A 10,521-nucleotide genomic window follows, 5' to 3' on the forward strand; every position below is an offset into this window, starting at 1 on the left:
AAGAATGTGAACGAAAATGCTGATGTATCAACGTGACTTTGTGCAGAACTGGAGAATAAATATTTGTGCGAAGAATTATTAAACCGTATTTTAAAGGGTACAAAATAGAGAGTCCTATATACTTGCATGAATGACTTACTCACTGCGGAAATTAATTTAGTTCGGAATACTTGTATGAAGAAGAGAACTATATATATATATATATATATATATATATATATATATATATATATATATATATATATATATATATATATATATATATATATGCATACAGGCAGAAAGTTTGACACCATACCGGAAGTAAACATTCTCTTGCAAGGAAGCCTCACGTACAAAATGTATAAATTCTAATTTATGTATCTTGAAATAAAGATTTACAAAATAAAATGGATCGATTCATGTGGACAAATGGTCTCCTTGAAATGAACGAAACCTTAGTGATTCAGCAGAGAGGTGTCAGACTCTATGACGGAGACGAAAAGGTAACTTTCTCTGAGATACACTGCTATCTGGCTAACTAGGTACTTTAGTTCTTTTGAGAGGGGCTTGTCAATCCGACACCTCTAGCTGTGATTTTCCCGTAGGCTTTAGCAATGATAAAAGATTTTAAAAAATCAAAGATAATGAATGATAATTTAGTTACGTCATTCTCAGATTATCAAATAATAAAAATGTTACTGAAGAGTAATGTGACGTTGAGTATAATTGAAATTAAATTGAATGGTTCCTGGGCAATAATGCGAAAAGGTTTGTCTAGTCTCTGTCTTCTTAAAAAATGGGGACTTTTATTTGACTGGTAGGCGAAACTCGAGGTCGGAGTCGTCCTGCTGAGCACGCATCGTTTACTTTGGAGGGATCTAAAGAATCATGTAAGACTGTCTCAGGTGTCTTTTCCTGAACAGAACTGAGCTGTCTATTATTATGTATCCGAATGTGCACTGAAATTGTATGAGGGTCCTTAAGAATAAAATATGTGACACATGGTATATATCTGTAGGAATGCTGCATATGTATACCGTTGTCTCAGATCATATTCTTTGAGGAGCAGGCCGCAGGCATTGGAAAGAGGTACCTATCTTTTATACTCTACATCCATGTAGGTCAACTATGTTAAAATATCTACAAGTGAAGTACTTTAGAAAAAATTAATGGCAAAGTGCTACTGTCTCTCTCAAACCTTCAGTGCCAAGATTGTCATTCACCTGCACCCAGCCCCTGCCAATAAAGAGCCAGGGCCCTATCAGAACAGCAAGTTCTCCTATATTAAATTATCCTTTAAGGAACATGGACAGATTGAGGTATGTGACTGCAGAGGTTATATGAAGAGTAAATTGAAATAAAATATGATTTGCAGCTACAATATTCAAGAGTTAGAAGTGTAGTTGAACTGAATGTGTGATTCTCTTCATGTCTTCAGCATTCATCCTTTAGTAAGTTAAACAAACCTGTAGTAACACCTTTTACTGTGTGCAGTTTTACAGACGCTTAACAGAGGAGATGATTCAGAAGAGATGGGAGAGCACACCGGCCTCACAGCCCATTACAGCAACAGCTGGATTGAAGGTCAGCCTAAAGCTTTACAAAGTGAACGATTTGGGAACCCTTAAACTTTGTTTTTAAATATACAGATTTGCAAGTTTATCAGGTACACCTCAGTGCCTTCATACAAATTGTACATTCCATCAAGTCAGACATCACTTCACTGCGATATGTGTTATAACAGTATTTTTAGAGTTAGTGTTAATTTGAGCATTGGAATAGGCAAACGAGTGATCTTAGTCACCTTAAATGTGGCGTAATACTTGCCGTTTTAGGCGTGCTGGTTCTGGCACTCCCCAAATGGCTGCTGTCTTGGACTTTTCATCCACAACCATTTCAGAGGTTTACCAAGAATGGCATGAAATCCAGTAATATCAGTGAAAGCCAATCATGTGGGCAAATGCAGCATGTGGATCAGTAGGGTTAAAGGAGAATGGTAACAGTCATGCAAGTAAATGCACAGAGCCTCAGCCAGGGAAATCACATCTGAATCCAACCCTTGTGTGCAGAACGTCATCTCAAAACACACTACTCATTGGCCCATTGAAGAGTGGAAAAGAGACACCTGGTCAAATGAGTCCAGGGTCCATTCATTGCGATTGAAGGATCAGAATTTGGCCCAAGCAACACACTACACACTACTGGCTAGGTGTCCCCAGCTGCACGTATCTGGTGCGATATGGAATGCTGCCTCAAGGTGGCACTGTTTCATTATGATTGAATATAGACCGTTTTCAAGGACATACGGGATGTGAATAAGTTTGAAAGCTGTCTCTTTAGTTTATTCTGCTATAGATGTGATTTCTTCGGTTTGCTTTGCTAATTGTCATTTTTTTAGTCATGAGACTAGCCAGATTGCTGCTAGCCTTACCCTTTCCTTCTGCTCCCCTTGTGTTTTTTCATGTTTGCGCTTGTGTGTGTGTGTGTGTGTGTGTGTGTGAGTGTGTGTGTGTGTGTGTGTGTGTGTGTGTGTGTGTGTGTGTGTGAGTGTGTGTGAGTGTGTGTGAGTGTGTGTGAGTGTGTGTGAGTGTGTGTGTGTGTGTGTGTGAGTGTGTGTGAGTGTGTGTGTGTGTGTGTGTGTGTGTGTGTGTGTGTGTGTGTGTGTGTGTGTGTGTGTGTGTGTGTGAGTGTGTGTGTGTGTGTGTGTGTGTGTGTGTGTGTGTGTGAGTGTGTGTGTGTGTGTGTGTGAGTGTGTGTGTGTGTGTGTGTGTGAGCACATGTATTTTTGTGAGGGATTTTTAACCCCGTCCACCGCCGCCCCCCCCCACCCCGGTCTTTTGTGCTCCTACAGACGGGAAGGACGCGCGCAGTAGGGATTGTTGGCATCGAGCGGAAGCTGGAGGAGAAGAGGAAGGAGACTGACAAAAACATTTCAGAGGTGAGACAGTCACACAGAGAGGCGAGTACAGAGAAAGAGCTAAAACCGGACAGAAGAAATGTTAGGCTCCAAAGCTAAAGACAGACAGGCCTTATGACCGGTTTGTCGTGGATCACTGCGGTCAGGCGGAGGTGACCATTGGTGTGCTTTGTACGGCCCATGTATGTTCCTCTCCATGGGACTTCAGTGATGTGTGTTTGTGTGGCTCTGTGACATCATGGAGTGCAGATTGAAAGGCTTCCTGTCCCGATAAAAGCAGAGATAAGAGTGCCCAACTGCAGAGCTGCAGCTCTGCATTGGAACATATGCCTGCTACTTACCGACTAACTGCCCTGAACCTCCCACCATTAGCTAGTCAATTCCAAGTCTGACTCTAAAATAACAACATCAGAAAGATCTTGCATGAGTATGTGAGCTTGCCATTAACTGGATATGTTTGGTTGATTAAAGGAAACTTTCCTCTTATATTGAGATGCTCAAGTTTGTATCCAGGGAACCACCAATGGTCATTCCTCACCCATGTAACTGTATATGTTTCATCTTAATTTCATTATAATTACTGAATCATTCAAGAGTTGAGAGTTTAATATCAAAGTAATGTAGAGAGAGCTTTTATAGGCTGATATGGATTCCATGTTTATAGAGTTTGAGCTGTTGGCTGATGGCCTGCTCTAATCCTCTCTTCCTCTGCTTGACTCTGGCAGGCCTTTGAAGATCTCAGCAAGCTTATGGAGAAGGTCAGGCTTTCTGTTATCACCTTTCATACCGCAGTGCTTTTACCACCATAGCCTGATACCACGGTAACCTTATACCATGGCAACCTGCCTTTGTCCTCTCTTCCTCAGGCCAAAGAGATGGTCGAGCTCTCCAGGTCCATTGCCAGCAAAATCAAGGACAAACAGGGTGACATCACGGAGGACGAGGTAAGATGGGGAGTTGCACAGCGTGGCGGACCTATCGGCTACCTCTGGAGTCAGAGCGCAGGTGGACGAAATACTAGCCACGGGATATTGACCTTTGTTACAGTTTATACTGTAATGGTGACCGCAGGCATTGGCATTGAACTTGGTATTGTAGGTAGAAGGTCATTTATCCATTAGCATTTTCTGTGAGACTTATGGTTCCAGGGTAGGCTTGCTCCCAAAATCTAAATGAGGGCATTTAGGTTTTGTGGCATTCTGTGTTTTTGGGATTAATCTACTGGCAACTCTAAGGCTGTTCAAGTTAATCTAGTAGCATTTTATCTAGTGTTATGTCAGACCTAATAGCAGCCAGGGTGAGGTCACAGCTGCCACTGAAGCATCATTAATAGGCGTTGTAGCTGTTACTTCAGGCTTTGTACCTTGTTTAAACACCGAATCAAAGAACACTTCATGTGAAGAGAATCTATACAATTCACCCCTGCAAGATGTTTGCCAATTAAGGTTAAATTTTGCCATGTCAATTTAGAATTGACTGGATTCACATTCCACAAAATTTTATTTGCAGTAAACAGGTAGGTCAGTTTACAGAGACCTACATAGTTTTATCAAAAATTGTATTCAAACATGCAAATGTCCTGCGTGTAAGTATAAAAGATGAGGAAGTTAGGAAAGGTTCTGATTCTTCTGGTGAATTTATTTGAGATGTTGTGATTACTTGGATTACAAACCTCTGTCTTAATCCATTCAGCCTTCTAGAATTAATAGGTTTTACACCCAGTGTTTAAGACATGGGGTAGTAACCGTATGCTATCGACTGTGCTTTTATTCTCTGCTGTTTCCATATAGGCTTATTGCACACAAACTACATAGGCTAGATGGCACATGTCTTCTGAAAATTAAATGGATAATGGGAAATATGATAAATGTTTCTGTTGGGTTAACTGGGTTAAGGCCTGCAGCTCTGTAGGGATGTTCAGCAAACCTACCAGAATAATCCATTCAGGGTCCAGTTCTCTTCTGATCTGGGTAATTACACACACATGTTGAATTCTATGCACTTAAGCACAGAGTGAAAAACACAATAGTGAATTACTTGTATATAGTTGACAATGTAATAAAATGTGGGGGTGTGGGGTTTTTTGTTGTTGTTTTTTCCCTTGTTAAACATATTCTTGAAACAAAAACCTCATAAGCCCTTACTGTTTTGTTTCACCAGATAAATATCTGAAATCAAATGGACCAACGATGGTAGTTTTCCAAATGGCTCCTTTGGCATTACTGTGTAACCACTGGTAACATGTCGGAGAGCTGTCATGTTTCAAAACATCTAGTGGCCAGACTTGAAATGAGCCCCATCTCCAGTACAGTTTTAGTAGATGGTGCAATGCATCTTCTTCCTGATGCAATGCCTCTTGAATCTGAGGGCAAACAGTTTCTTCCTCACTGCCTCTCGCAGACTATCCGCTTCAAGTCCTATTTGCTGAGCATGGGCATTGCCAACCCAGTAACCAGGGAAACGCATGGCTCAGGCACACACTACCACATGCAGCTCGCTAGACAGCTGGGAGATATACTACAGGCACCGCTGGAGGTAAGTGTGTGTTTCTACAGTCGTGGCGAAAAGTTGAGACTGACTCGTTTTGATTTTCACAACTTTTTTTTTTTTAGATCATTTTGTCAGATGTTTATATGGTATTGTGAAGTACAATTATAAGCATTTCATAAGTAACGTTTCATTGACAAATACATACAGTTTAAGCAAAGATTTAATATTTACAGACCCTTTTTTAGACTTCTGCAGTTCTGTGACATGGTGCTCTGTCATGCTGGAAAAAGCATTGTTCATCACCAAATTGCTCCTGGATCTGTAAGGGTTGGCACCAGGCCGAGGCCCCCTCCAGCCACCTCCAACAGCTGGGCTAGACCTTATATAAGCCCAGTGACCCAGTCACTCAGTGCTGGGTATTTGCTAAAGTTTTGAGCCAAGCTCCTAGCCTGTAACTTCAGGTATTGAGGTCTGTGCTACATCTCACTTCTAGTCTGCGAGGGTGTTTGTGTTTTTACACATCATCTCCCCTCTCCAGTTTTCCCCTCTCTTGTCCGTCTCTCTCCCGAGGCTTCCCTTAGCCCTTAAAATTCCTCCTCATTTTCTGTTTTTGTTTTGGAAGTTTTAGTTTGGTTTCCCCCAGTGCATCATGGTTGCCATTCTTCCCGTGGCGTCCTTTGTTCTCCCTTTTTCCACGCTTGGCATGGTGGTTATTTTTTCCCATCTGTTTTACCTGTTCCAAGATCTAACTGTTCTGCACACTGACCCACCATCATTAGAGCGTGGCTGCTCACCCAGTAGGCTATCTGTGTCGTCACCTAGCCGACCTGGGTTCGAGCCCAACTTACAGGATCATTGGGAGAAATTGCTCTAGGAGGATGTTTTGATAACATTCCTTAGTCATGGCATTGTTCTTAGGCAAGATTTTGAGCAAACCCACACATGAACAGTCTCAGGATGCCTCACTGTTGGCAATGACAAGGACTCATGGTAGCGCTCAACTTTTCTGCAGACAATCGTTTGTCCAGCTGTCCCAAAGAGTCTGAAGGGGGCTCCATACCCCAATAACTACCCCAGTCCTCTGCAGTCCAATCCCTATACTTCCTGCAGATTGTCAGTGTATCCTTGATGTTTTTCTTGGAGAAAAGTGGCTTCGTTGCAGCCCTTCTTGACACCAAGCCATCCTCCAAAAGCTTTCACCTCATTGTGTGTGCAGATGCACTCACACTTGCCTTCTGCCATTCTTGAGTAAGGTCTGCACTGGTGGTGACCCCATCGCACAGCTGCATCCTCTTTATGAGACGGTCCTGGCGCTTGCTTGACTTTCTTGGGCTCCCTGAAGCCTTCTTCATTGGAACTGAACCTCTCTCCTTGAAGTTCTTGATTCAATAAATGGTTGATTTAATTGCCCTCTTGCAAGCGGCAATGTCCTTGTCTGTGAAGCCCCTTTTGATGCAATGCAATGATGACTGCACATGTTTCCTTTGAGATAACCATGGTTAACAGAAGAAAACTTCAAGCACCACCACCCTTTTAAAGCAACCAGTCTGCTCTTCTAATCAGCATGACAGAGTGATTTCAGTTGCCTTGTCCTTATTAACACTTTCTCCTGAGCTAATGAGAAGATCACTGAAATGATGTTAGCAGGCCATTTTGTGGCAGGGCTAAAATGCAGTGGCTGGAATGCAGACATTTTTGTGATTAAGTTCATTTTCATTTTTGCAATTCATCTGATCACTGTTCACAATCTAGAGTTAATGCATATTGCCACCATAAAGTGAAGCAGCAAACTTTGTGCTTGTGTGTGTGTATTGTATGTATGTATGTATATGTATGTATATATATATATGCATGTATGTATGTATGTATGTATGTATGTATGTATGTATGTATGTATGTATGTATGTGTGTGTGTGTGTGTGTGTGTGTGTGTATATATGTATATATATATATATATATATATATATATATATATATATATATATATAGATATAGATATAGATATATATATATAGATAGATAGATAGATAGATATATATAGATAGATATAGACATATATTATGTATGTATGTGTGTGTGTGTGTGTGTGTGTGTGTGTGAGCCATTCCATTTAGAAACATTTTAGGTGCAAATCTTTGTTATTGAATACTTTGTAAGGTTTTTGATAAAATATAGTGACTGTCAGCATAACTCATTAACAAATAACCCCTCTGAATATGGATGTTTTTAAATTCATCCTTGTTGCATTCCACTGGATGATATGGGGTTGAATTTGGTGGGGCTGTAGTGAGCTGAGCTGCAATTCCTTCTGGAACTCTGAGGCTGAGATGCTTTTCATTCGGTCATGGGTTTGAAGGACCTCCAGCCACAGCTGAACCACTCCTCATTGCCTTAATGCTGTTTGTGAGGACTAACAAATGACTGTGTCCTCTTCATGCACTGCAGCCATTCATAAAGTGTTCGTTCTCTCTCTCCCCCACACCCTTTCCCTGTGGCTATGCTGGTACTCTGTGCAGGAGCGAGGCGGTATGATGGCCCTCACGGAGGTGTACTGTCTGGTGAACCGAGCCCGGGGGATGGAGGTACGCTCAGGCAGTATACACATACACTTCTAATAGCCCTTTTTTTGTTTCCTCATGCTCATACTACAACAGGTTTAGAGCAGTCTTTGGGGAAAAAAAGATTTCTGCTGGCTGTAACTTTGAGTGTAGCCTGGTACACTGAGCTTGAGTTCATAGGATTAACAGTGCAGCCATCTGCGCTCACCTTTCCGAAGCAAGCAGGTCATATGATGGCACAGTAGAGCCACTTTTTTAAAATTTTTATTTTTAAGTTTACAATTAACACATTTTAAAAAGTGTTTAAACATATTCAAATGTAAAAACTAAAAACTTGTTATGTATATTTTCATAACAACAACAACATTTTTTTTCACTTTCCTCTATGAATCCTAGCTTCTCTCTCCAGAGGACTTGGTCAATGCCTGCAAGATGTTTGAGTCTCTAAAGCTCCCTCTGAGGTGAGTGTGTGTGGGTTCATGTGACAGAGAGCGAGAGAGAGAATGCACAGCATGTGTATGGAAGTGCATGCTTGAACTGGTGCTTGGAGTGCAGAGGGAAGCAAGCAAGAAAAGGATTCAGTAAGCCACTTCCTGTTTTTAGAGACTATGTCTCACTCCTTTCCGTCTTCCAAAAGAAAACATCCATTCGCTATCCCAATCCCACCAGCTCCCCTTAATTTGAGACTCTATTTTCTGGCTATTGCATTTTTCACTATTTCCATGTAGTTCTCAGTGGAAATCAGAACCTAAGTGCTTATCTTTTTCTCTCAGATTGCGGGTGTTTGACAGTGGGGTGATGGTGGTTCAGCTGCAGTCTCACAGTGAAGAGGAGATGATAGCATCTGCCATCGACAGTGTGAGTGTTGGGCCTCTGTCATTATGACTCCTGCTAAATCACTTAAGTGGTTGTTTATACCTCAGACACTAACTCTATATCATTTTAATTAGGGGTTTGGGAGAGCAGAACTTGGAACAACACTCCAACCACAGGCCTCCCACCCCAAGCTTCAGCCTGAGAGGGGCTTCGGTTCAGTCAGAGTTAGCTAAGGGGGTGGGGGCTGTCTCAGCAAACCACTGATCACTGATTAAAGTCTACTGGGCAGGAACCTCCAGCACATGTGTCAGGATGGGTGAGAGACCTAAAGTATTAGGTCAAAGAACTGGAGGCATGTCAGAACTGAATTTTCTGGAATTTTTCTGGAACAGATGGACTGTTCTTTAGGAATGGGGGGTTACCCTTTCGGTCCTCAGTAGGACTGTGTTGTAGTTCCATCCTTGAATTCCTCCTCACATGCCTGGAAATGTGAAGAAAGTGCTAAGGTTGAGCAGAGCATGTCAAGGCAAAAACAGCTGTGGTGTAAAAGCACATGTTCCTTGTGGTGCATGTCCCATTTGTGTTTCATGGTGCTCCTCTCATTTCCTGCTTCTCAGGTATCTGAAAAGGGCTCACTGACAGCGGAGGAGTTTGGCAAGCTTTTAGGACTATCTGTTCTCCTTGCGAAAGAGAGGTAACGCACGATACATTACAGTAGCATTGTGTCGACAATCTTCTTTGTTCAGCCCAAAAACGCTAAGCGGATTCTCGGTCTTCCTCCTTCCCTTAATTCCTCCCCAGACTGCTGCTGGCTGAGAAGATGGGCCATCTGTGCAGAGACGACTCCGTAGAAGGACTGCGTTTTTACCCCAACTTATTCTAAGGAGCCGCTCGCTCGCTTGAAATGGCTGTTTCTGTTAGACTCTCTCCCTCTGGCTTTACAGGGCCCTCTGGGCAGAACAGAACACCTGCAGAATGGACCTGCTCAGTGACCTGTCTGGATGGTCGGTTGGTTTAGATGCTTATTTTAATGTACTTGGTGCTTTATAGATAGGGTAAGGCAGTGGTGCTTATCCCAGTCACTGGTTCAAACAGGTCTGTATGTAAAATATAAACACTGTCACAGAATGAGGTGTAATGGGTTATCTTAGATACTGCAGCTCCAACACAGGACCATGGCTGAGATCCTGAATAATGGGGCAGAAGAGAGGTGGATCCAAGAGAATTTTGCTCTGCTTAAGTCAAATGTGAGCATCCAAGAGACTTCTTAGGTACATTTTACAAAATCTATATCTAGTCACTGTTGCCACACTTTTTCAGCAAGGTGTATTAATGTAATGGTGTATATCCTTTGTTATCTGAATAAAGTGCAGTACCTTGCACTGTCTTGTATAGCTGAGACTTGTCTTTTTTTTTCTTTTTTTTTTAAGAAATAGAACATTTTGAATAAACTTTGCAGCTAACTAGATCATCCTATTTTTGTTTCATCACATGGTTGAGAGAATAAAGGCATATCATAAATGTATTTTTTGAGTACTTGTTTGGTAACAAATGTATATTATTCATAGTAGCACTTATGTTAATAATGTTTTAAATAATATTCAGGTTTTCAAAGAGCCATTACAAGAAATAAGTTCAAAGATCCATCTAGAGGGAGATTACTCTAAGATTGTAGGATAGTTAGGATAAAAAGAGAGCTATGATACAGTGACATTACAGAGCTCCAACAATCTTAGATCAGCTTTAATCTTATTGTGT

The 10,521-nt window shown here is 41.6% G+C and overlaps 1 protein-coding gene across 1 annotated transcript; it reads left to right on the forward strand.

Annotated features, from left to right (window-relative positions):
- Positions 1-303: 303 nt before the first annotated feature.
- Positions 304-10,288, forward strand: vps36 (vacuolar protein sorting 36 homolog). The gene is made up of 14 exons (XM_027016156.2): positions 304-485; positions 804-872; positions 1,001-1,071; positions 1,187-1,301; positions 1,477-1,566; positions 2,834-2,920; positions 3,625-3,657; positions 3,766-3,843; positions 5,300-5,434; positions 7,906-7,971; positions 8,344-8,408; positions 8,721-8,805; positions 9,381-9,457; positions 9,565-10,288. Exons 1-14 carry the CDS (start codon positions 390-392, stop codon positions 9,644-9,646), a joined length of 1,149 nt encoding a protein of 382 aa, XP_026871957.2. The 5' UTR covers positions 304-389; the 3' UTR covers positions 9,647-10,288.
- Positions 10,289-10,521: the final 233 nt, after the last annotated feature.

The sequence above is a fragment of the Electrophorus electricus genome, chromosome 17 (genome assembly GCF_013358815.1).
Source record: "Electrophorus electricus isolate fEleEle1 chromosome 17, fEleEle1.pri, whole genome shotgun sequence".
NCBI classification, from domain to species: Eukaryota; Metazoa; Chordata; class Actinopteri; order Gymnotiformes; family Gymnotidae; genus Electrophorus; species Electrophorus electricus.